This window comes from Antechinus flavipes, chromosome 4 (genome assembly GCF_016432865.1).
Source record: "Antechinus flavipes isolate AdamAnt ecotype Samford, QLD, Australia chromosome 4, AdamAnt_v2, whole genome shotgun sequence".
In the NCBI taxonomy this organism is placed as follows: domain Eukaryota; kingdom Metazoa; phylum Chordata; class Mammalia; order Dasyuromorphia; family Dasyuridae; genus Antechinus; species Antechinus flavipes.
Window position 1 is genome coordinate 177,549,204 of NC_067401.1, and position 26,388 is coordinate 177,575,591.

At 34.7% G+C, this 26,388-nt stretch overlaps 1 protein-coding gene across 1 annotated transcript in view; it reads left to right on the plus strand.

Annotated features, from left to right (window-relative positions):
- Positions 1 to 6,294: 6,294 nt before the first annotated feature.
- Positions 6,295 to 26,388, plus strand: part of LOC127560755 (protoheme IX farnesyltransferase, mitochondrial) — a 92,107-nt gene continuing 72,013 nt past the window's right edge. The window contains exons 1-3 of the mRNA XM_051995599.1: positions 6,295 to 6,425; positions 20,963 to 21,096; positions 23,491 to 23,812. Coding sequence (XP_051851559.1) covers positions 6,383 to 6,425; positions 20,963 to 21,096; positions 23,491 to 23,812 — 499 coding nt within the window. The 5' untranslated portion in view covers positions 6,295 to 6,382. The remainder of the gene's footprint in view (positions 6,426 to 20,962; positions 21,097 to 23,490; positions 23,813 to 26,388) is intronic.

Consider the following 26,388-nt stretch of genomic DNA (forward strand, 5'->3'; position numbering starts at 1 on the left):
AGGCAGAAGCAAAGGACAAAGCTGCAAGAGCTGCAAGAGAGATCCATTCCATTTTCCACTTGGCGGGCTGGGCTGAAGGACAAACCTTTGGATTTGGAGACATTCGGAGGGAGCTCTTAGAACCAAGCAAAGAGATAGGTCTCTAAGCTAACTGGGCTATATTGGAGGCAATAAAAGATCTGAACTTTTATCACCTGGCTGCGTTTTGGGGTAATTATTGATCTGAACTTCAACTAAGGCTGCCTCCAGAAAACCACCCTGAGAAACCTGCTCACTCCCAGAGAGAACTTATATTTTAAAAGAAGAAAATCATCACAGACTGCTGTGACTATTCAAAGAAATGTGTGGAGTTTGATCATATGGCTCCCCTGAGAGGAAACTTACCTGAATTAGTTACTGATGACTTTTGATTTCCAGCTCTCAGAAAACCAAGCTGGAACTTTAAATCTGTGACATTGGAGAACTGCATTTTCTGGAGAACTTCTGGGTATTGCCATATCCACCTTTAATGGATAAGCTTAGGAGAACCAGAGACTGGCATGTTTTATGTGTGTTCTGAAAATTCACTTGGAAAGATACTGGTATCTCACTCATGTAAATGTTTTATCAACTTTGATCCTAGAGGAGACTTCATTTAGTTAAGGAAAAAATTTTCTAAATTCATATCTGATTAAAAGTACAAATTGATGAACTTTTATTTTTATTTATTTATTTTTTAAATTAAAGCTTTTTATTTACAAAATATATGCATGGAAATTTTTTTAATATTGACTCTTGCAAAACCTCTTGTTCCAAATTTTCCCCTCCTTCTCTTTTTTTTTTTTTTTTTTAGGCAATTGGGGTTAAGTGACTTGCCCAGGGTCACACAGCTATACAGTGTCTGAGATCAGATTTGAACTCAGGTCCTCCTGACTTCAGGGCTGGTGCTCTATCCACTGCGCCACCTAGCTGCCCCCTTCCCCTTCTTCTCCCCACTCCCTCCCCTAGCTGGCAGGTAGTCCAATACATGTTAGATAATGTTAAAAAAAATGTTAAATCCAACATATGTATACATATTTATACAGTTATCTTGCTGCACAAGAAACATCAGATGAAGAAGAAAAAAAAAAAAAAACAGAAAGAAAACAATATGCAAGCAAACACCAGCAGAGAGAGTGAGAATGCTATGTTGTGGTCCACACTCAGTTCCCATGATCCTTTCTCTAGGTGTAGATTACTCTCTTCATCACTGAACACAAATGGCACTGGTTTGAATCAACTGATGAATTTTTAAACATAAATGTTTGTTTACAATAAAATGAATTCATTTTACTTTTGAAGTTTAGGATTTCCCCATCATTAGAAAATAACAAATTAAGAAACATGTTTTGCTTAGTCCTTGCTGGGATTAGATACCTTTTTTCAAGCTAATAATGGTCATTATTATCCAATGACCTCAGGGAAGAACCTCCCAGAGAGAAGGGAAAGAAACTTTGAGAAAGACATATTTATATAACATGTTTAAAATTTCCAATAGGTTGTGAGTGATATGTAACTAGAACTAGAGAAGACTGGAGGGCCTAAGACAAAATATCCAGGGAGTGTGTCACTGATGATTATCTTGAAAGAGTCTAAGAAGGGGCAATCAGTTAGATATGGGTGGAAGGACATGGGAGAAGGTAGCATGAACTTGAATTCTGATTGCCATTATACAAACTTGGTTCTCGATACCTTGTTCACTGCCTGCTCTTTTTTTTCCCCTCTACCTCACTACAAGCCCTCAAATGTACAACTTTAAAACTATCAACCCCTTCCATTGTGTTCTCTGAACTATGTACGCCATAAGTATCAAATTTATTTTCATTTTAAATGTTTTTTTTCCCTCTCTTTTCCTCTTTTGTCTTTCTTTGAGAGCTAGCTCTCTAGATGACACAGCCTCTCAAGAAACCTTTTCCAGCACTAGTAGCAACTCCATTTATTCCCCCAACTTAGTAGTTGAAATGGAGAAGTGGGAATACTTTTTGCCCCCTTTTTCCACTACCAGTTCTCTAATTCCATCACTCAGTAATTTTTCCTTTGAAATTTAATCAATCCATATCTATAACTCAATCAAAATTTTGGATACTTTTTTTTCCCTTATTCAGTTCAGTAACAGTCTTATTCTTTTTCTTTTATTCACCTCTTAGAAGCAGCTTGGTATTGCATTGAATAGAGTGCTGGAGTCAGGAAGATCTGAGTTAAACACTGACCTTAAACACTTGTTGGGGTGTGTGGCCTTGAAAAAATCACTTCACCTTTATTTACTTTAGTTTTTTTAAGTGTAAAACGGGGATAATAACAGCATTCCTCTCTCAGAGTTGTTGTGAGGATCAAAAAGAATAATATCTTAACTTAGTATAGTTAAGTATTTGGCTCATTTATGTGGGTAAATTGAGTGATGAGGTCTTTGAGTTTTCTTCTCCCTTTCTTCCTTCCTCAACATAGATATTTATGAGAAATGGTGGGAGGACAAGATTCTGTTTCCACAGATGCTATAGCTTGGCTACAAAAATAAAGAACTAGCGAGAGTCTATCCAGAGGTCTACTATCTTGGCCAACAGTAATTTAAAAACCACAAGATAAGACAGATATTCAAACTTAGGTTTAAATTTTGGTCACAGTGCTCTTACTACTTAATGCTTAATTAGCCTTGTTAATATTAATTTCTCCTTCTCAGAAGAGGTTAGAGGGAGCCATATTAAGGAATGTTATATAGACAATGTTTAAGGAAGAATTGTAACTCAGAAGAGACCTAACCAACATTGAAGGAAGGAATGGGAATAACCTAAGAGTGTAAGAGTTTATTCTGCTTCTATATCAGTGTGTGAGTTCATCAAAGTGTTGCATACTTGATTTTTGCAAGATACGAAATAAAAGCCTTCCTCCATATATTCTAGGTCTGAGTCAAGTCCTTTCTAACATATTGATACCTCCTCAAGCATCCTACCCTCTCAATTATTCAACCTGCTCATTTCCTATAATCTCCTTCTCTCCTCTACTTCAGGTACACAGGTACTTTTAATCTTGCTATAACTCACAAATGTTCCATTTACATATTTATGAACTTTGAAATTCCCTTATTTGATTATAATCTATCATTCCACCTCCCTATCTGCCTTGCAATCCTAAAACCTTTTCTTTGTCATTATTGTTACTTCTAATCCCAGGCTATCAATTCTGGACTGCCTATACTCTCCTCCCTTCTTTATCTTGTCCCGTTAGTGAACTAGTCCAACCCTGTTATCCTGTTGCCATGAATATCCTTCTTCCCTACAACTCCTATCTTATAACAAGCCTCAGCTTTGTATTATTACTTCTGAACAAAGCTTTTGTTCTTATTGATGTGCTGCTGAACAAAGCTGGAGAAAATCACAAAACTGTACTGACTGGATCCACTGTAAATTTGTGGTACATAATCTCAACTGGTTTCTAATTGCAGAAAGGCAATCATTTTAAACTTCTATGGTTGATTCGTTATTCCACTCATTGCAGTATCTTTTACAAATTTTTTCACTCCCTCCTTCCTCCTCCATTCTTATATTTTTCCCTTCCCCACCTACACATTTAATTGGAAAAACTGAGGTCATTCACTGAGAGCTTCCTTTTTTCCCCATCTTGTCATCTCACGTACTATCTGCCACTACCTTTGATTTCATCCACCTCACATAATGAGGAAGCCCTTCTTTTTGCCAAGGAAAACTCCTCTCTATATACAAGGGATCCCATTCCATCTCATGTTCTCCAATAGACTGTCCTCCTTCTATCATCTCTTTGTCTTATCTTAAATCTTTTTGACTACTGGCTATTTCCCTATTGCCTAAAACATAATTGTGATATCCCATCCTCAAAAAATTATGATTTGACAAATCTACCTCCACTAGTTATTTATTTTGTTCCTCTCCTTTTTGGGGCTAAATTCCTTAAGGTCATCTTTAATAAGTGCTTCAATGTCCTTACTTTCTCTCTTTTTAACTCTATGCAGTCTGCATTCTGACTTCATCATTCAATTGAAATTTTTCTTCCAAGTGACCAATGATCTTTTCTTAATTTCTAAATATAATGTTCTTTTCTCAATTTTCATCTTTTTCTTGACCTCTCTGTAGTCTTTGGCACTGTCAGTCAATTTCTTCTTGATTCTCTTCTACGTTTTAGTGACATTGCTCTATTCCAATTCTCTTCTTATCTGTCTGCCTACTCTTTCTCATGCTCCTTTAAGAGGCTGAGGTCAGAACCATTTTCCCAGGCATCTAGATTTTCAATCAGCAGGACATACTAACAATAACTATAACTATAACAGAGCCTTAGGCAACAGTTAACTATAACTACTAACTGTTGCCTAAGGCTCTGTCCTAGGTCTTTTATACCTTTTAAGTTAGTAATCTCATCAGATCCTACAGATTCTGCTGTCATCTTTATGGACCTAATTCACATATATTCCTAGCCCAAACTCTCTCTCTCATAACCTCCAATGTTGTATATACAATTGTCTATATATCAAGTAGATATCTTAAATTGTCTTAAACTGAACTCATTATCTTTCACCTCAAATTCTCCCCTCTTCTGGATCTTCCACATCACTGTTAAGATCAGCATCATTTTTCCAGGTGTCTATAAATTCAAAACAATAAAATGTTCATTGATTGACCAAAATCCAAGAAGGAAAGTATTCCACAGGAACACCCAGTCAAGTGGGTGACGATTAAGAAATGTCATTGGATTTAGCAATGAAGAGGTCATTGATGATTTTGCAAAAAACATCTTTGGTGGAGTGATACGGACAGAAGCCAGACTGCAAGGAATTAAGGAGATGAAAAAGTGGAGGCAAAGAACAGACAGTCTTCCCTTCCCACCCCTCCAAGCAGTATAGCTTGAAAGAGTAGAAATATAAGTAATAATACTTTGAAGGGATTGGTGAATCATGTGGAAGTTTTCTGAGGATAGGAGAGATCTGGGCATGTTTGGAATGAACTAGTAGTGAATGAATAAAAGAAAAATAGAGGGAAAAATTATTAAACACTTATTTGTTTGGTATAGGGACACAAATAGAAAAAGGCCTTGTTCTCAAGGATTTCACACCCTCATTTAGAGAGACAACACAAAATAGGAAGTCTAGCTTTAGGAGAAAGTACTAAGGATGTATTGGTAGATAGAAAATTAGAGAAAAAGGAGATAATTAAAGTAGCAAGCTTCTGGAGATGGACAGAGACAAAACTAAAAGGACAAGTAGAGAGGTTGGCATCGGCAGAGAGAACTGAAGCAAAGGAAAAGAGCCTGAGGGATAATGCTAGTGGATGTGAATTCTGAAATTCAGGAAGAGGGATACCTCCTCAGGAATGGCTTAAATTTTTTTCATTTAAGTATGGGTCAAAGTCCTTTGTTGAAGGAGTTTAAGAAAGTACTAATGTAGCTGGCAAGAAGTCTCAGAACAACTATTTCAGATAGTATGTTAAAGAGTTTATTAGAAAAAAGTAAAAGGATTGGCATGCAGCAATGAGGATCCAACTGGGACCTTTGGCTTTTTCTGAGGAAAAAAAAAAAAGCAAGAAACCACCATGATGGCAGTAATCCAACTTTAGGATTTGGAGGATGCTACATCCATAGGAGCTAAAAGGTTGAATACAGAAATACGATGAGAAACAAAAGTGGAATAGTCCTAAGTATTAATTGGATGTTCCTGTACTATTCTAATATTTGTAGAATGTCAAGATATTCAGGAAAAGACTTCAGCATTGGAAGCTGAGACTTCGTATGGGATTTATGAAAAGATAAATATTTGAGTCTTTTTATCTGTGGATCAATGTGGGGAATGAATGCCCACACTAATGATGCCACATATTAAACGATCTTGCGAGGGTCAGATAACCTATTAATAAACACTGAATTTTGTCAAATGGGGATACAAAGACAAAAATAAAAGTTCTCACCTTTCAGGAGTATATATTAAATGGTGGAGCAGAAAATAAATTACGAAAAGAGATATTATGCCCTGTTATTATGATCATTTCCTTAATTTCCCTTTCTGGTGCTCCCAGGTGTACATGAATTCGATTGCATAGGAAGCAGGTCTGTGCCAGCCACACGCAACTGGCAGCACAGTTAAGAAGTGTTCTCCTTCCAGCCCTGGAGAGAAGCGCGGTCTGCCGCTGGCAGCCGTCACTTCCTGTCTAGGTAGGAGAAGTAGACCGGATTTGCTCCAGTCTTTCTCGGTCAGTCTCATTCAAAATCCCTTTGGGAAACAGCGGCTCCGGAAGTGACGTAAAGGGTTGCTCACGGAGTGGGAGGGACAAGATGGCAGCGCCCAGCAGTCTGTGAGGGATAAGGAAGTCCAGCTGACCCCACCAATTAGTCTGGCAAAATTGGCATTATGACCGTCGGCCCTCATGCACGTGTCTCACTAGTCTTGACAGGTACCGAGTCTTCTAGCTCTCTATCACCCGAAACGTGTGCTCCCTAGTTGTGTTCTGAAACAACCTTGGTAGCCCTTGACAGACTTGTGGCCGGACCAGGGAGGACCCGGAGTGATGGGGGAGTATCTCTGGTTCTCTCTTGCAGCCTCCACAATTCTTTTCAATGGTTTTCTACCCACTAGGACTTTAGTTTCACCACCCGCATCATCCATGGGTGTTTGCTGCATTGTCTTGGTGCTGAAGGGATGCATCATGCGAGTAGAATTCATGGTGCCAATGGATGCTTGTTATTGGGGAGTCCCTGACCACGGACTGACGAGTTGCATTGATCCCATCTTAGCCCTAACGGAGGAGACAACTCTTAGTTCAATTAGCTTTCTTAGAGTTTATAGAATGTTAGAGCTGGAAGAAACTTAATTGATCATCTAGTTCTGTAGCCTCATTTTGCTGTAGGAGGAAACAAGTTACAAAGGAGTTAGTTAATGGCTTGGGGTAGGATCATAAATTTAGAGCTAGGAGGGACCATCTGACAACCCCCTCATTTTACAATGAAGAAACTAGTGCAGAAAAGGCAAGTGATTTGCAAAGATCTCCAAACTCTTATTTCAGAGTTTATTCCATTAATGCTATGTTAACAATTTTTCTCAATTGAAAGATTGATAAATTTAGTCCCCAAAATGATTCCTTGACCCCACAAAGCAGTTCACTGCTAAATGCAAAAGATAGTCTTTATTCCTTTTTTTTTTTAAAATCAGATCTTAACCTTGTTACTTTTCTATTCGTTTTTGCTGATCAAGTGATTTTGTTATCAAGTGATTCAAAAAGTTTTTGCATATATAAGAAGTCACAAATTCAATGGACTTTTAAACTAAGTACCTACTATATATAAAGCACTAGAGATAAAAAGAAAAAGTGAAAAAGTCCTTTACCTCAAACGTTTTTTAATAAGGTGATATAGTATATATATATAGATAAGTAATTTGTGAGAGAAATAGGAGGAAAATAGATGTACCACTAACCACTGGGAAGATCAGGAAAAGAGATTTAAGAAATGGTACCTGAGGATGAAAGTTGAAAGGAGATAGAGATTTCAAGGGCTGGAGATTTCACATTTTAAAAAATCTCCTAACTGTCCATTCCTAGCATAATTACCCTAGTTTAGGGTGTTCCTCCCTTCTTCCCTTCTTTCCTTTCTCCCTTCCTCCCTGTTTTCCTCTCTTCCTCCCTTTTTTCCTCCCTCCCTCCCTAAAATGAGTGTTTGCTAATTTTTTTTTTATTATTATAGCTTTTTATTTACAAAACATATGCATGGGTAATTTTTCAACAATGACCCTTGCAAAAACTTCTGTTCCAACTTTTCCTCTCCTTCCCTACACTTCCTCCCCTAGATGGCAGGTAGTCCCACACATATTAAATATGTTACAGTATATGTATACATATTTATACAGTTGTCTTGCTATACAAGAAAAATCAGATTTAGAAAGAAGGTAAAAATAACCTGGGAAGAAAAACAAAAATGCAAGCAAACAATAACAGAAAGAGTGTAAATGCTATGTTGTGGTCCACACTCATTTCCCAGTGTTCTTTCACTGGGTGTAGCTGGTTTTGTTCATTACAGATCAATTGGAACTAATTTGGATCCTCTCATTGTTGAAGAGAGCCACTTCCATAAGAATTGATCCTCATATACTATTGTTGTTAAAGTGTATAATGATTTCCTGGTTCTGTTCATTTCACTTAGCATCAGTTCATGTAAGTCTCTCCAAACCTCTCTGTGTTCATCCTGTTGGTCATTTCTTACAGAACAATAATATTCCATAGCATAATATATACAATTTACCTAGCCATTCTCCAATTGATGGGCATTCATTCAATTTCCAGTTTCCAGCCACTACAAAAAGGGCTGCCACAAACATTTTTGCACATGTGAGTTCCTTTCCCTTCTTTAATATCTCTTTGGGATATAAGCCCAGTAGTAACACCACTGGATCAAAGGGTATGCACAGTTTGACAACTTTTTTAGCATAGTTCCAAATTGCTCTCCAGAATGGTTGGATCCATTCACAACTCCACCAACAATGCATCAGTATCCCAGTTTCCCCACATCCCCTTCAACATTTGTCACTATCTTTTCCTGTTATCTTAGCCAATCTGAGAGGTGTGTAGTGGTATGTCAGAGTTGTCTAAATTTGCATTTCTCTGATTAATAATGATTTGGAACATCTTTTCATATGAGTAGAAATAGTTTTAGTTTCATCATCTGAAAATTGTCTGTTCATATCCTTTGACCATTTATCAATTGGATAATGGCTTGATTTCTTATAAATTTGAGTCAATTCTCTATATATTTTGGAAATGAGGCCTTTATCAGAACCTTTAACTATAAAACTGTTTTCCCAGTTTATTGCTTCCCTTCTAATCTTGTCTGCATTAGTTTTGTTTGTACAGAGGCTTTATATCTTGATATAATCAAAATTTTCTATTTTGTGATCACTGATGACCTCTAGTTCTTCTTTGGTCACAAATTCCTTCCTCCTCCACAGGTTTGAGAGGTAAACTATCCTATGTTCTTCTAATTTATTTATAATCTCATTCTTTATGCCTAGATCATGAACCCATTTTGATCTTATCTTGGTACATGGTGTTAAGTTTGGGTCACTGTCTAGTTTCTGCCATACTAATTTCCAATTTTCCCAGCAGTTTTTGTCAAATAGTGCATTCTTATCCCAAAAGTTGAGGTCTTTGGGTTTGTCAAACACTAGATTGCTCTAGTTATTGACTATTTTGTCCTGTGAAACTAACCTATTTGACTGATCAACTATCTATTTCTTAGCCAATACCAAATGGTTTTGGTGATCACTGCTTCATACTATAGATTTAGATCAGGTACAGGTAGGCCACCTTCATTTGATTTTTTTTTTTCATTAGTTCCCTTGAAATTCTTGACTTTTTGTTCTTCTAGACGAATTTTGTTGTTATTTTTTCTGGGTCAGTAAAATAGTTTCTTGGGATTCTGATTGGTATAGCACTAAATAAACAGATTAGTTTAGGTAGTATTGTCATCTTTATTATATTCACTTGACCTCTCCAGGAGCACTTAATATTTTTCCAATTGTTTAGATCTGACTTTATTTGTGTGGAGAGTGTTTTGTAGTTTTGTTCATATAGTTTCTGACTTTCCTTTGGTAGATAGATTCCCAAATATTTTATACTATTAACAGTTATTTTAAATGGAATTTTGCTTTGCATCTCTTGCTGTTGGATTTTGTTAGCAATGTATATAATTGCTAATGATTTCTGTGGATTTATTTTGTATCCTGTCACCTTGCTAAATTTATGGATTATTTCTAAAAGCTTTTTAGTAGAATCTCTGGAATTCTCTAAGTATACCATTATATCATCTGCAAAGAGTGATAATTTGGTTTCCTCATTACCTATTCTAATTCCTTTAATCTCTTTTTCATCTCTTATTGCTGAAACTAGCATTTCTGATACAATATTGAATAATGTAATTGATAGTGGGCAACCTTGTTTCACTCCTCATTTTATTGAGAATGGTTCAAGTTTACCTCCATTACATATGATACTTACAGATGGTTTTAAATAGATGCTACTGACTATTTATTCCTATACTCTCTAGTGTTTTTAATAGGAATGGGTATTGGATTTTATTAAATTCTTTTCTCCATCTATTGAGATGATCATATGGTTTTTGTTAATTTGGTTATTGATATAGTCAGTTATATGAATAGTTTTCCTAATATTGAACCACTCTGTATTCCTGGTATAAATTCTATTTGGTGATGATGTATTGTTCTGGGAGTGATTTTCTGTAATCTTTTTGCTAATATTTTATTTAAGATTTTTGCATCAATGTTCATTAGGGAGATTGGTTTATAATTTTCTTTTTCTGTTTTTGTCCTACCTGGTTTAGGTATCAGTGCCATGTCTGTTTCATAAAAGGAATTTGATAGGACTCCTTCATTCCCTATTTTTTCATATAGTTTATATAGCATTGGAGTTTATTGTTCTTTAAATATTTGGTAGAATATACATGTAACTCCATCTGGTCCTGGGGATTTTTTCTTAGGGAGTTTATTAATAGCTCATTCTATTTCTTTTTCTAAAATGGAACTATTTAAGTAATTTATTTCCTTTTCTGTTAATCTGAGCAATCTATATTTTTGTAGATATTCTTCCATTTCACGTAGGTTGTCAAATTTATTGGCATAAAGTTGGGCAAAGTAACTCCTAATTATTGCTCTAATTTTCTCTTCATTAGCAGAAAGTTCTCCCTTTTGATTTTTGAGACTAACAATTTGATTTTCCTCTTTCCTTTAATCAAATTTACCAAGGGTTTATCTATTTTGTTAGTTTTTTCATAGAACCGACTCTTAGTTTTATTTATTAATTAAATAGTTTTTTAAGTTTCAATTTTATAAATCTTTCCTTTTATTTTTAGAATTTCAAGTTTATTTTGATTGGGGGGTTTTAATTTCCTCTTTTTCTAGCCTTTTTTAGTTGCAAGACTAATTCATTGATTTTCTCTTTCTCTCTTTTATGCAAATAGGCCTCTAGAGATATAAAATTTCCCCTTATTACTGCTTTGGCTGCATCCCACACATTTTGGTATATTGTCTCATTATCGTCATTCTCTTGGGTGAAATTATTAATTGTGTCTATGATATTCTGTTTCACCTATTCATTCTTTAGGATGAGATTATTTAGTTTCCAATTACTTTTTAGTTTATTTTCCCCTGTTTTTTTATTGAATGTAATTTTTATTGCATCGTGATCTAAAAAGGATGCATTTACTATTTCTGCCTTTCTGCATTTGAATTTGAGGTCTTTATGTCCTAATATGTGGTCAATTTTTGTATATGGATTGCCGAGAAGAAAATATACTCCTTTCTGTCTCCATTCAGTTTTCTCCAAAGATCTATCATACTTAGCTTTTCTAGTGTTCTATTTACCTCTTTGACTTCTTTCTTATTTATTTTGTGGTTTGATTTATTTAGTTCTGAGAGTGCAAGGTTGAGATCTCCCACTATTACAGTTTTGCTATTTCTTCTTGCAGTTCTCTTAACTTCTGTAGGAATTTAGATGCTATACTATTTGGTGCATATATGTTTAGTATTGATATTGCTTCATTGTCTATGCTGTCGTTTACCAAGATATAGTGCCCTTCCTTATCTCTTTTAATTAGATCAGTTTTTGCTTTTGCTTGATCTGAGATAAGTATGACTACCCCTGCTTTTTTTTACTTCATCTAAAGCATAGTAGATTTTGCTCCAGCCTTTTACCTTTACTCTGTATGTATCGCCCTGCTTCAGGTGTGTTTCCTTTAAAAAACATTGTAGTATTCTAGCTTTTAATCCAGTCTCCTCTCTGCCTCTACTTCATGGAGGAATTTACCTCATTCACATTTATGGTTAAGATAAGTAATTCTGTATTTCCTGCCATCTTGTTAACCCCATATTATACTTTTCTCTTTTCTTTTCCCCTTATCCCCCTCCCTAGTATTAAACTTATGAGCACCAGTTGCCTCATACAGCCTACCCTCTTTGGGATCCCTCCCTCCTCCTTAGAGTCCCTCCCATTTTCTTAAACCTTTCCCTTTCAGTTTCTGTATTCCCTTCTATTTATCCTATCCCTTCCTTTTTCACTTTTCCACTCCCACTTTTCAATGAGTTGGGAGAAGTTTCTCTGTAAACCAAATATGTTTAATAATTTATCTTTGAGCCAATTCTGATGAGAGTAAGATTCACACTATGATCATCACCCTCCATTCTTTCCTTCAGATATCATAGATTTCCTTTGCCTCTTTGTGAGATGTAGTTTACTTCCCTTTTATCTCCGCTTTTCACTTTTTTTGGTACAATTTCCTTTCCACATCTAATCCCTTTTTTATAGTATAACAGTAAACCAAATTATACATGTACTCTTTATGTATACCCATAACAGAAATATAGTTCACAAGAGTTCTTTTTATCTTTTTATTCTTCTTTTGAGTCCTATATTTGGAGGTCAAACTTTTTGTTTAGCTCTGGTTTTCCAGGACCTTTGATCCTTTAATGTGGAAGCTGCTAGATCCTGACTGATCTGCTAGATGTCTGACTGACAATAAGTTGTGGCTCCTTGGTATTTAAATTGTTTTTTTCTGGCTGCTTGTAGTATTTTTTCCTTGGTCTGATAGTTCTGGAATTTAGCCACAATATTTCTTGGAATTTTAATTTTGGATTCTCTTTCTGTAGGTGATTGATGAATTCTTTCAATGTCTAGTTTACGTTCTATTTCTATGACATCTGCACATTTCTCTTTGACGATTTCCTGAAAAATAGTGTCTAGGTTCTTTTTTTCATCATGTATTTCAGGGAGTCCAATAATCCTTAGATTGTTTCTCCTAGATCTATTTTCCAGGTTGGTTGTTTTCCCCATTAGGTATATAACAATTTTTTTCTGTTTTTTCATTTTTTTGGTTTTGCCTTACTGATTCTTGTTGCCTTATTGAGTCATTCATTTCCATTTGTTCAATTCTGAGTTTTAGTGTGTTGTTTTCTTCATTTACTTTTTTTACTTCTTTTTCTTTTTGTCCAAATGAATTTTTGAATTAGTTGTTTTGTTCTACGGATTTTTTTTCCATTTCCCAAATTCTGTTTTTTAGGGAGTTATTTTCTTTTCTCATTTCACAAATTTTGTTTTTTAAGAAGTTATTTTCTTTTTCTGTTAAACAAATTCTATTTTTCTGGGAGTTGTTTTCTTTTTTCAGTTTATCAAATCTATCTTTTAATGAGTTTTATGGTTTTTCCATATCACTATGTCTATTTTGTGTTGCCTTTTCCAGACTTTCTTGCAAGGCTTTCATTTCCTTTCCTCATTTTTCCTCTAGCTCTCTTTTAAGATTCTTTCTAAGTTCTTCTAGGAGAGACTTGTGTGGTGGGGACCAAGGTTATTTCACCCCTTGGAGCTTCATCTGGAGACAATCTGCCTTTAATCTCCTCAGGGTTTGAAATCTGTTCTTCTCTTTCACCATAAAAACTGTCAATTGTTAGAGTCCTCTTTTACTTTCTCATTTTTTTTTAAGTTAAGGTTTGCCTTTAGGGTGGTAGAGGTTTTCCAAGCAATGGCCGCTCTGCTGGGTCAGTGCTGATTCACTCCTGGAGCTGGCTCTGCTACATGGAGTTATTAGCAGTGCCCCAGGGCTCTGTGCTGTCTGCCCTGGTGTTTGTGGTGCAGTTCTGCTCAGGGACCCTGAGACTGTAGTGCTCCCTAATTCTGAGCTTTCTGAGCTGGCATTTGTGGTCTGCTGCCTGGACCTCTCTGTCTCTCTCTTGCTTCCGATTGAAGCAGACCATCTCTGGTTTGCTTCTTCCCACAAACTCTCTGCCCGGGTAGAATTTGCACCCCCACACTGAGACTGTATTGCCCTGGGGCCCTGCTCTGTCTGTGCTGTCATTTGTGGTCAGCTATTTATGCTTCTTTGCCTTTCTCCCATTTCTGATTGAAATAGATCTTTTCTGGTCTGTTTCCTCCCCGCAAATTCTCTGCCCTGGGACACTGAGCTATCTGCCCTTGTGTTTGTACCTTCCTCCCATTTCCAATTGAAACAGATGTTTTTTGGCGATCTTTGAAATTATTTTCTGCTGATAATTTATTGCATTCCCAATATTTATGGGTTCTGCCCATTCAGAGCTAATTCAGAGGTTGGATTTTGTAATTATTGTGAGGGTTGTAAAGAAGGTCAGAGAGAAATATGTGTTGTGTCTGTCATCTTGGCTCCACCCGCTATTATTTCTTTCTAAAATTATTTCAGTAATGTCCTAATTGTTTTTCACATATCCAGACTTTTCACTCACCTTTATATTTATTACACAGCTGCCAAATTTTCTCTAGGATAAAATGTAGACTCTAATTATGTGCATCCCTTAATAGTTTGCCTCCTGCCTTTTCTTAGTGGTTGATTACTCCTTAATCTCCAGACAAACTATCTGCTTGATCTACACCATGCATAGAATTCCAAACCTGTCATCTTTCTCTTTTTCATTCTATCTTTTAGAATCCCTATCTTCCTTCAAGACTCAGCTCAAGTACCAAGGTTGTCTTGCTTTGTCTTTTTTTTTTAGTCTTTTTAAGGGCATCACCATCTTAGACACTCAGGATCACAGCCTTGGTGTTATCCTAGATTCCTCATTCTCCTTCAACATATATATGTAATCAGTAATCAAAGGTTGTTATTTTTACTTATACAGTATTTGGGGGGCATCTATTCCCTTCTTGGAGCCATCATGTTGGTTTGGGTCTCAATATCTTCTGCTTGGACTATCTGCAAAAGCCTCCTAATTGTTCTCATTGCTTTCATTTCCTCTGCTTTCCAGTCTATCCAATAGCAATCAAAATGAGCTTTTTAAAGTATAAGTTTAACCATCACTCACCTATTCACTAATTGTGATGAATAAGCTCTTCTATTAGTCTTCAGGGCCTTTACATCTATTTCCAATGTCATTAAACATTACTCCAGCATTTTCTGGTCCAGTCAAACTGATGTTCTGGGAATTTTTCACTTATGACACTCTATTATCCCATTTCTCTACCTTTGCCATTAATTTCCTTATGCTTTGCATGTACTCCTGCTTTACCTCTGTCACATAGAATCCCTTGTTTTCCCCAGTTGCTAATGTAAGCTCCTTGAGGTTGACAACTGATTTTTTTTTCCTTATCCTCAATTTCTAGCACAGTGCCTGAATAAAGTGATTGCTTTATAAATGCTAAATAACTTGATTTGAGATGAGAAAAGAGAGTATTCCTTGAGATGAGAAAGGAAATAGCCTGTGCAAAACATGTAAGCAAGATCAATCAATAAACATTTATTAAATACCTCCTATGTGCCAGGCACTATGCTAAGCACTGAGGATACAAAAAGAATCTTACAGTCTAATGGGGAAGACAACAAACAAATAAATACATATAAAGCAAGCTACATATAGAACAAGTAGGAGATAGAATGTTGTGTATGTGCATTAGCCAGTAGTCTATCTGGGTTAGAATTCGGGTATATATGTGTGTGTGTGTTTGTATATGTGGGGGGGGGGTGTAGGTGTGTATGTAGAAAATGGGCAAGTGGACAGGGAGGGAGGTGAAATAGAAATTAAGCTTTAAATAAGCTTGACAAAATAAGATGGAGCCAAACTTCAATTTTAAATCCCAAAGAGAAGAGGCTTGTTTCTTAGAAATAGACATTGAAGCTTCTCAAGTGGGAGAATGATATAATTAAGCTATGCTTTATGAACTTCAGTTTGGTTGTGGTTGTTGGATTAGAGAAAAGAGAGACCAGAAATGATGACACCAAATGGCAGGCTATTTTAATAATCGAGAGTAGAGATAATTATGACCTAAGAGAGGGAAATTCTAATATATTAGACAGAAGGGGATAGATATGAAAACTATTCTGGAGGTAGAATTTACAAGTCTTGGCACTTGCTTAAATATAGAGTGTAAGGGAAAATGAGGAACGGAGAATGACTTTGAGATTATAAATGGGTGATAGGAAAGATGATGACAAACAACACAAAGTGTGTGTTGTATGTATGTGTGTGTTGTATGTATGTTTGTGCTGTCAGACAGTGTACTACATATTTTACAATTATCTCTTCTGATCTTTACAATACCTTTAGGAAATAGATGCTTTTATTATCCCCATTTTACACTTATGGAAACTGAAATAAATAGAGGTTAAGTGGTTAGATTATAATATTTGTCATAGTTTATCTTTACAATATTATTTTCCTGGTTCTGCTCACTTCACTTTGCATCAGTTTTTATAAGGTTTTCCAGGTTTTTTTGAAACCATTCCTTTTATCATTTTTTTATAGAACAATAGTATCTCCTTAGCTATATATCATAGCTTGTTTAGTCATTCCCCAATTGATGCACTTCCCCTTTGTTTCTAATTATTTGCTACCACAAAAAGAATTAATTTTTTTGTACATATGGATCTTTTCCTTTTTTCTTTGATCTCTCTGGCATATAAGACCTGGTAGTACTGGGTCATTGTGATATGCTTTTATAATTTTTTGGACATAGGTCCAAGTTGCTTTCCAAAAGGTAGACTAATTCCCAGTTTTAACAGTATATTAGTGTATTTATTTTCCCACTTGCCCTCTAGTATTTGTTATTTCTCTTTTCTTATTAGATAATTTGATAGGTGTGAGCTAGTACCTCTAAGTTCTTTTAATCTAATTATTAGTGATTTAGAGCTTTTTAAAAATATGATTATTGATAGTTTTGGTTTCTTCTAAAAACTGCTTTTCATATTCCTTGACCATTTATCAATTTGGGAATAACTTTTATTCTTATAAATTTGGTTCAATTCTTGGTAGACTTGAGAAATGAGACCTTTTATCAGAGAAATTTTTTTGTAGCTAGTTTCCTACTTTTTTTGGTTGCATTGCTTTTGCTTGACTATATATCTTCATATACTCCACCATTTTGGCTCTGTTCCCCATAGTTCTTTCCATACTGTCTCCCCAATTAGGCTGTTTATTTCTTTAGAGCAAGGATTTTTGGGGCCTTTCTTTGTATCCCTGATACTTAGCATGTTGCCTAGCACTACATAGGCCTATTGATTTCTTGACTTGACTGAATAATCCTATAAATTGTGACTTTAAAATTGTTTATGTGGTAGTGGTGTCCAGAGGTATGAGGTGACTTGATCAATTTTGACACTTTTCTCTCTCTCTCTCTCTCTCTCTCTCTCTCTCTCTTTTTAAATAACTTTTTGTTGACAGAACCCATGCCAGGGTAATTTTTTACAGCATTATCCCTTGCACTCACTTCTGTTCCGATTTTTCCCTTCCCTCCTTCCACCCCCTCCTCCAGATGGCAAGCAGTCCTTTACATGTTAAATAGGTTACAGTATATCCTAGATACAATATATGTGTGCAGAACCGAACAGTTCTCTTGTTGCACAGGGAGAATTGGATTCAGAAGGTATAAATAACCCAGGAAGAAAAGCAAAAAATGCAAGCAGTTTATATTCATTTCCCAGTGTTCTTTCTTTGGGTGTAGCTGCTTCTGTCCATCCTTGATTAATTGAAACTGGATTAGCTCTCTTTATCGAAGAGATCCACTTCCATCAGAATACATCATCAAACAGTATCGTTGTTGAAGTATATAATGATCTCCAGGTTCTCATTTCACTTAGCATCAGTTCATGTAAGTCTCTCCAGTCCTCTCTGTATTCATCCTGCTGGTCATTTCTTACAGAACAATAATATTCCAAAAAGTTCATATACCACAATTTACTCAACTATTCTCCAATTGATGGGCATCCATTCATTTTCCAGCTTCTAGCCACTACAAACAGGGCTGCCACAAACATTTTGGCACATACAGGTCCCTTTCTCTTCTTTAGTATCTCTTTGGGGTATAAGCCCAGCAGAAACACTGCTGGATCAAAGGGTATGCACAGTTTGATAACTTTTTGAGCATAGTTCCAGATTGCTCTCCAGAATGGCTGGATGTGTTCACAATTCCACCAACAATGTATCAGTGTCCCTGTTTTCCCACGTCCCCTCCAACATTCCGCAATATCTTTCCCTGTCATTCTAGCCAATCTGAGAGGTGTGTAGTGATATCTCAGAATTGTCTTAATTTGCATTTCTCTGATTGATAATGATTTGGCGCATATTTTCATATGTCTATAAATAGTTTAATTTCTTTGTCTGAGAACTGTCTGTTCATATCCTTTGACCATTTATCAATTGGAGAATGGCTTTATTATAAATTAGAGTCAGTTCTCTATATATTTTGGAGATGAGGCCTTTATCAGAATCTTTGACTGTAAAAATGTTTTCCCAGTTTATTGTTTCCCTTCTAATCTTGTCTGCATTAGTTTTGTTTGTACAAAAACTTTCAATTTGATGTAATCAAAATTTTCTGTTTTGTGGTCAATAGTGATCTCTAGTTCTTCTTTGATCATAAATTCCTCCCTCTTCCAAGGTCGACACTTTTTTCTCTAAACAGAATATGCTTAGATTTAGAATAATCATAAATTAATAAGAATTGTTCATCAATGGGAAAACAGGGATACTGATACATTGTTGGTGGAACTGTGAACACATCCAGCCATTCTGGAGAGCAATTTCGACCTATGCTCAAAAAGTTATCAAACTGTGCATACCCTTTGATCCAGCAGTGTTTCTACTGGGCTTATACCCCAAAGAGATACTAAAGAAAGGAAAGGGACCTGTATGTGCTAAAATGTTTGTGGCAGCCCTCTTTGTAGTGGCTAGAAGCTGGAAAATGAATGGATGCCCATCAATTGGAGAATGGTTGAGTAAATTGTGGTATATGAATGTTATGAAATATTATTGTTGTGTAAGGAATGACCAGCAGGATGAATACAGAGAGGACTGGAGAGACTTACATGAACTGATGCTAAGTGAAACGAGCAGAACCAGGAGATCATTATATACCTCAACAGCGATACTGTTTGAGGATATATTCTGATGGAAGTAGATCTCTTCAATAAAGAGAGTTAATTCAGATCAAAGATGGACAGAAGCAGCTACACCCAAAGAAAGAACACTGGGAAATGAATATAAATTGCTTGCATTTTTGTTTTTCTTCCCGGGTTATTTCTACCTTCTGAATTCAATTCCCCCTGTGCAACAAGAAAACTGTTCAGTTCTGCACACACATATTGTATCTAGAATATACTGTAACCTATTCAATATGTAAAGGACTGCTTGCCATCTAGGGGAGGGGGTAGAGGGAGGGAGGGGAAAAATCGGAACAGAAGTGAATGCAAGGGATAATGCTGTAAAAAAAATTACCTTGGCATGGGTTCTATCAATAAAAAGTTATTTAAAAAAAAAAAAAAGAATTGTTCATCAAATTTGTGTGTATAATGCAAAATTCAGAATTTTCTTTAATGGCAGTGTCTTTTTTCTTGACAGCCTTTAATGAAGTAGAATCCAGTCTCTCTTGGGAAGATGATTATACTTTTGTACAATACTGATGTTTAGGAAAGTAGCTAGATGACACAGTGGATAAAGTGCCAGCTTCTTGAGTTTAAACCTGGCTTCACATACTTACTGTATGATCCTGGACAAGTCACTTAATCCTGTTTATCTCAGTTCCTTATTTATAAACTAATCAGAATATCTCTGTCAGTAAAATCCCAAATGGGATCATGAAGACTCAGACATATATAAACAGCTGAACAACAGGAAAATTTTTCTTTACAGTAATAATACATTTGCTTCTCCTTAATTTACTGCTTTTTGTTCTGGCCTGTTGCCTCTCTAAGCTAAATAGTCATGGCATGATTTGAAAGCCCTTTTACCATTCAGGATCTACTCTTTTGCACAATCTGTACAGCTCATCAATATCTTTTGAAAAATGTGGTACACAGAACTGAATTCTGTCTCAGTCTTAGGGGGTAGTTCATAGTATAGCAGGATTATAACCTCATTTAATCTTGAACAACTTGACTTTATTAATGTAACTTAAAATCACATTTACTTTTTTGGCTATCATATCACACTTTTTGATTCTTCTTAGTCTTGTAGTCCACTAATATCCCAAACTCTTTTCAGACAAATTTCTAACAATACCTTCCCCATTTAGTGTTTGTGAAGTTCATGTTTTTATATTTTATTATTTTCCTTTGCTTTTATTTGTACAGTTTTCTTACCATCTAAATTATTTTTCTGCAGATCCATATTAATCTTTTTAAGGCAACTTTTCCTCCTCATTAGAATTTGTGGCTGTTATTTATTCAAAATTCTATTTTTCAGTGCTACCTTTCTCTTCTGGCCTGACTGCCCTCTAGAATTTTAATTCTTGGATTCTTTGATTTCTTTGAAATCTTTGAAATTTGTGGTCCTTGACTCTAGGATGCTTGTCCGATTACACTTGGCTTTCTGCTTTAAAAAACTAATTTAGAATGGTCATTTTTCTTTAGAGTCACATGATTTCTATCTCATCAGGATGTGTCCTCTTGTTGGTGAGAATCAAGTCCAAAATAGATTTTTCCATTGCTTAGTTCCTCTATATTTTGACAGTTGAAAATATCATCAAGGCAGATTGGGTGATTATTATATGGACTACTTGTAGTAAAGATAAATCTTCAGCACACATATGGATTATTGATCCATTATTACTAACAATAGTCTGACTGTCAAATGCTTTGTTAAAATCTAAGTACACTACATCAAAAGCATTTTATTAAATCTAGTAACGCTTTCAAAATAGAAAATGAGGATAACCTAATGACTTAATAATAATTTCAAATACTGGTTGCTTGTGCTATGTGCCTTTTAATTTGTTTTAAAAATTAGGGTTGATTAAAACATTGATTAGGTTGATAACCTGTTTGGAGACTTGATTATTCAAAATATAAATTTTAGGTAGCTTTGAGGTCCTTATCAGTTCTATAATTCAGTATTAACTATTCTTATTAACTTTGATCACTGATTAGATTTAATGATTCTTGTGGTGAGTTGAATTATTCTTTTTTTTCCTTTACAATGTAGGCCAGATAGGAGCATGTATCTGTCATTTAAAAAGAAGAACCATGCAGCAGATACCTCAGAGACATATGTATCTTTTAAAGAATGTTAATAAACAATGCATTACATTTCAACACCTTAACTTCCTCAAGCACATGGTAAGTTTAGAAATATATCTCAAAAGTCTTTGGAAAACTTTTGTTAAGTTGTTGTTATTTGTTATTTTCTTCAGTTTAGAAACGTTAATGCTATTGTTTTGGTAGTTTTTTCTGAAGTAAATCTGAATTCTCAGTCATAATGTTAAAAAGCATGGTCTTGAATTTGCTAGTTCATTTTGAAGAAAAGTTTAACTTCTGTCATAATTAGACTAAGCTAAAATAAGGGAAATCTAAGGTTAATATTCATGAGGCCTTGAATAAATCATTAAACCTCTTTGAATCTCAATTGTATAGTTATTTAATAGAATTAGTAACATTGGTACTACCTGTTTTAAAGTTTGTTGAAAGTACTTAGTGAAGCAAAGTGCTATGTTAACATAAGTTATTTTTCAAATATATGAATGCATAATTTATAACATTCATTCTTCTTACAGTGACTCATTTTTTAAAAATTCCAAGTACAAAAAAAAAAGAAAAAAGGAAAAAAAATAACAAATCCCAAGTACATAAAGAAGATTCTCTTAATTATTTTTATTTTCAATTCATTCATTTCAACATACTTTATTAAGTATCTACTATACTCAAGAGACTGTGTTAGATACTGAGAGTATAAACACAGAAATGAAAAATCATCCTTGCCCTCAAGGAACTTTCACATAGGATACAAGATCATAAGTTCAGTGAAAGAAAGGATCTTAGAAGTCATCTAGTCAACACCTTTATTGACAGATGAAGAACTTGCTAGGCCAGCAAAGGTTAAATAACCTGCTATGGTCATAAAGTAACAAATATCCAAGGCAGGATTTAAGCCTAAATCCTTCTATTCATGAATCACAGTCATTCATTTAGAAAATACAACTTGTAAGATAAGTAAATAAAAGATAAGTGAGAAGAGAAAAAGCACTAAAAACTAGAGGAATTAAAGAAAGTTTCCTAAAGGAGATGGTACCTAAACTGAGCAATAATTTGCTTTATCAGAATGTAGTGTTCATTTATGAAACCTTTACATTACTATATTGCCTGCTTCGAGCTAAATTGACAAAGGCTTCCTATTTATTCCCAATGGTAGTATTTTCCACCATTTTTATAAAGTACAATGGATCAGAGTGTTTAGGTTAGAAGTTTGAAGGCAAAAAATGATGCTTTATTAAGGAATTTTACCAAATTCATGATTTGGAATTCATGGTTTGTTTGTTTTTTAACATTTATTCATTTAAAAAATTATGAATTCTATATTCTCTCCCTATCTATAGTCTCTCTACCACCCATTGACAAGATAGGCAATATGACACCCACTATATATATGAAGGCATGCAAAATATATTTCCATATTAACTGTGTTGTGTTTCCCTCCCCCAAACCTCCAAAAACACGAAAAATAAAGCAAAAAACAAAAAGCCTCAGTCTACATTGAAGAGTTCTTCAGTTCTCTCTGAAGATGCATATTATTTTTTATAAATGAGTTCTCTAAAATTCTTGTGAATTGATCATAATTGCAAAGTCTTTCATAACTAACCATGGTTACAATATGTTTATTACTATGCACAATGTTCTCCTGGTTCTTCTCACTTTACTTTGCACTTATATAAATCTTCCCAGGTTTCTCTGAACCTATCTATTTCCTTCATCATTTCTTATACTACAATGATATTCTATCACATGAGGCAGCTAGATGGTCCAAATAAGATTTTATATGAGGATCAGTTGGAAGAATTTTTTCTTGGGGAGGAGATGTTGGGGAGATATGATAGCTTTAAATGTTTGAAGAAATGCCATATTAAACAGAGATTAGATTTTTTTTTTTTTTTTTTTTTTTTTTTTGCTTTATCTGAGAGGACAGAATCCAGAGTAATAGCTGAAAGTTATGGAGAGATTTCAACTCAGTTTATAAAATTAAATTAAAAACCTTTCCTAACAATTAGATCAATCCAAAAGCTGTTAGGGAAAATACTGAATTACCTCCCCATTCTACCCTTTACCCACCAATGCATATCTTTAAACATAGCCTAGATGACTCTTTCTATGATATTATAAAGATAATTTCTTATCACAAATGGTATGAACTGTATGTCCTCTAAGACCCCTTTCAACTTTGAAGTTCTGTCTGTGTGTCAGTAGGCCAAGAATTAAAAAGCCAAGACATTAAGCAAAGGGAATAAGCAAAGGTTAAATTACTAAGGTGGAATTTGGAAATATGAAAATTAGGATTTGGTATGAAATAATAGTTACACAAAAACCACATTAAATGAATGCATTAAAATGTTTGCTGTTGAAAGTAAAAGGAAATGCTCTTCACTGTTTGTTCCACTTAATTTTAATTTTGATTGCCTAAAATAACTTTATTTGAAAATATTCTATGTATTAGTTTTATAGTAAAATACATTTTTCATTCAGTATATAGTGCAGTTGAACAGAAACCTCAACCAGCAAGTAAAACCCAAGCCAGAATCAAGGGCACCTGTGTTTCTTGAGAAAACATCATCAAGTCAAGCCAAAACAGTTGTTCATGAGATCAGATCAATTTCACTTCCCAATCTACCATTATCTAAAATTTCAAATCCAAAAAAGGTGAAAGAATTAGAAACTACATCAACAGTTGAAAGCCTAGGAGGAATGGGGACAGAATCCAAAGATGAAAAGCAGTGGAAAGAAATGAAATTACAGTTGGATGATTTACCAGGAATTTTGGCTCGGCTGTCCAAAATTAAACTTACAGGTACATTTCTTATTTTCACTATATTAGCTTTTTTCTTCATTTTCATGTTCACTTCCAACTTTGTAAATCTTACTTAACATATAACAAAATAATTTATGAATATTGGGACTCTTAATATTGTTTTTGTTTTTCACTGAACTTTAATATAAATTTGAACATGTTTTGAATCATTTTATTTGATAGATTGCAAGGCCTCTTCTATTTAATGTGCTTAAAATATATTAGCATGTTAACTTTTACTTCAGTTGTATTTCTAGTTAAAGAAGCATTTGAGATGGAGGGCTGTTATATTTGAGTTTCTATATAATAATGAGAGAATAGCAAACTGTTGCAAATAATACAACATTGGCTACTGGCTATCCTAAGCTCAGATATCTGGGTCACTAAGTGTTGTTCTAGATATGACAGCTCATTAAGGAAACTGTTTTGGATTGGATATACCCTGATAGGTCTTTCCTGCAATAACTTATAGCCTAGAAGTCTATTCATTGTTCCCCAAAAGGTTCTGGTCTCAAACAAATTGGGAATATGGGAAGAATAAAATGGGAGAGAGTACTGAGGTAAGCCCCCAAAAGAAAAACATTGATTAATCTGTAGGCAAGATCTTGCCAGATTCTATACATACGTGTGTGTTTTTGTGTGTGTGTGTGTGTGTGTGTGTGTGTGTGTGTGTGTGTGTGTCTATTTGCTTTTTTGTTGTTATTTCTACCAGATTTCTGCCTTCTCCAGTGGCTTCTTGGGAAAAAAGTAATCAGAGGAAGGTTTAGATCAGAGTGAGTGTATAATCAGGAACATGGAAAGAGATGGGAAACCCCACCCATAACAGTGCTCTCTCCCTAACCCACAGTAATTAGCATTATCTTGGGATTGGGGCAATCTAAGGCAGATCCCACAAATCAGTGACAGAAAATGCCTAGGTGGAACAGACTAAAATGAATACCTTTGAAGCTTTAATTGTATGAAAAAAAGAGAGTGACCAGATAATTATCATGAATCAGAGAATGAAGTCTAGACTAGACAGAAAGGTAGATAATGAAGAGAATGAGAGAAATTCTTTTTGGAAAAGAACACGAAAAATGAAATTTAATAACAAACAGGACTAGTCAAAGTGAAAAGGAGGAAGGGGAAATCTGCTTGATTAATAGAGAGGAAATTGGGAGTAAAGATTTTTATGACCACCTAAAGCAGGAGAGAAAAAGGAAGTAATAAAAAAATTCTAAAGGTAAAAGGGTTACAAATAAAAGGAGGAAATTGGGGATGAGGGAAAGAAAGGCAATATGAATAGGATCACATTAAAGGATTAAAGTAAAATAATTGGAGGAGCATAATATACATCTATAGCAAAGATCATGATTTTAAAAAGTATAAGACAGATGAAGAAAGAATAAGTAATCATCACTTTAAATGTTAATGGATTAAACAATACAATAAAACAAAAAGGTGATATTGAATAACAATAAACTGAGGAGATACTTCAGATTGATTAGGATTATCAAAATTGTTTTCATGAAATGAGTAATGCTTCTACTTTTGAAATGAATCAAAAAATTTGAAAAGAACTCTAATAGAATTTTTTCATGAGAATTCCTTTTTAAAAAAATTATTATTAAAGCTTTTTATTTTCAAAACATATACATAAATAATTTTCAACATTCATCCTTGCAAAACCTTGTGTTCAAAATTTTTTCCCTTCCTTACCCTCACCTATCTCCCCTAGATGGCAAGTTAAACACATGCAATTCTTCTGTACACAACTCCACAATTATCATGCAGCACAAAAAAAATTTGACCAAGAAGGAAAAAAGTGAGAAAGAAAACAAAATGCAAGTAAACTACAACAAAAAGTGTGAAAATATTATATTGTGATCCACACTCAGTTCCCCTTGTCCTCTCTCTGGGTGCAGATGACTCTTTTCTTCACAAGACCATTGGAAGTACTTATAGAACTCAAGTAATGGGAGGTTGTTGTACTTAATTTTCACTTTATTATCACCTGTGGTTGCTTAACAAATGATTTTGAGGGTCTTATATGACCCTTGAGCCAGATAGTCTCTGCCCCTGTCCTTAATGGTAGGTAATTTGATATAGATTTTACATGTGCTATCATGTGGAGCATATTTTCATATTAGTCACAGTTGTGAAAGTAGAAACAGATCAAATGGAAAAAAAAAAAACATGAAAAAGAATATGCTACTGTTTGCATTTAGAATCCATCAGTTCTTTATCTGCATGTAGATAGTTTTTTCTTCATGAATCCTTTGTACTCATCTTGAATCATTTGTGTTGCTGAGAAGAGCCAAGTCATTCATAGTTAATAATTATACAGTGTTGCTAGTATTATATAAAATGTTTCTCTGGTTCTGCTCACTTTATTTTGTATCAGTTCATCTAAGTCTTTCCAGTTTTTTTCCTGAAATCTGTCTGTTCATCATTTCTTATTGCATAAGAGTATTCCATTACATTCATATCCAACATTTTGTTTAATCATTTCCCATTTGATAGACATCTCCTCAATTTTCAATATTTTGCCACCATGGTTGACAAGCATAGGTGCTATATATTTTCACATGTAGATC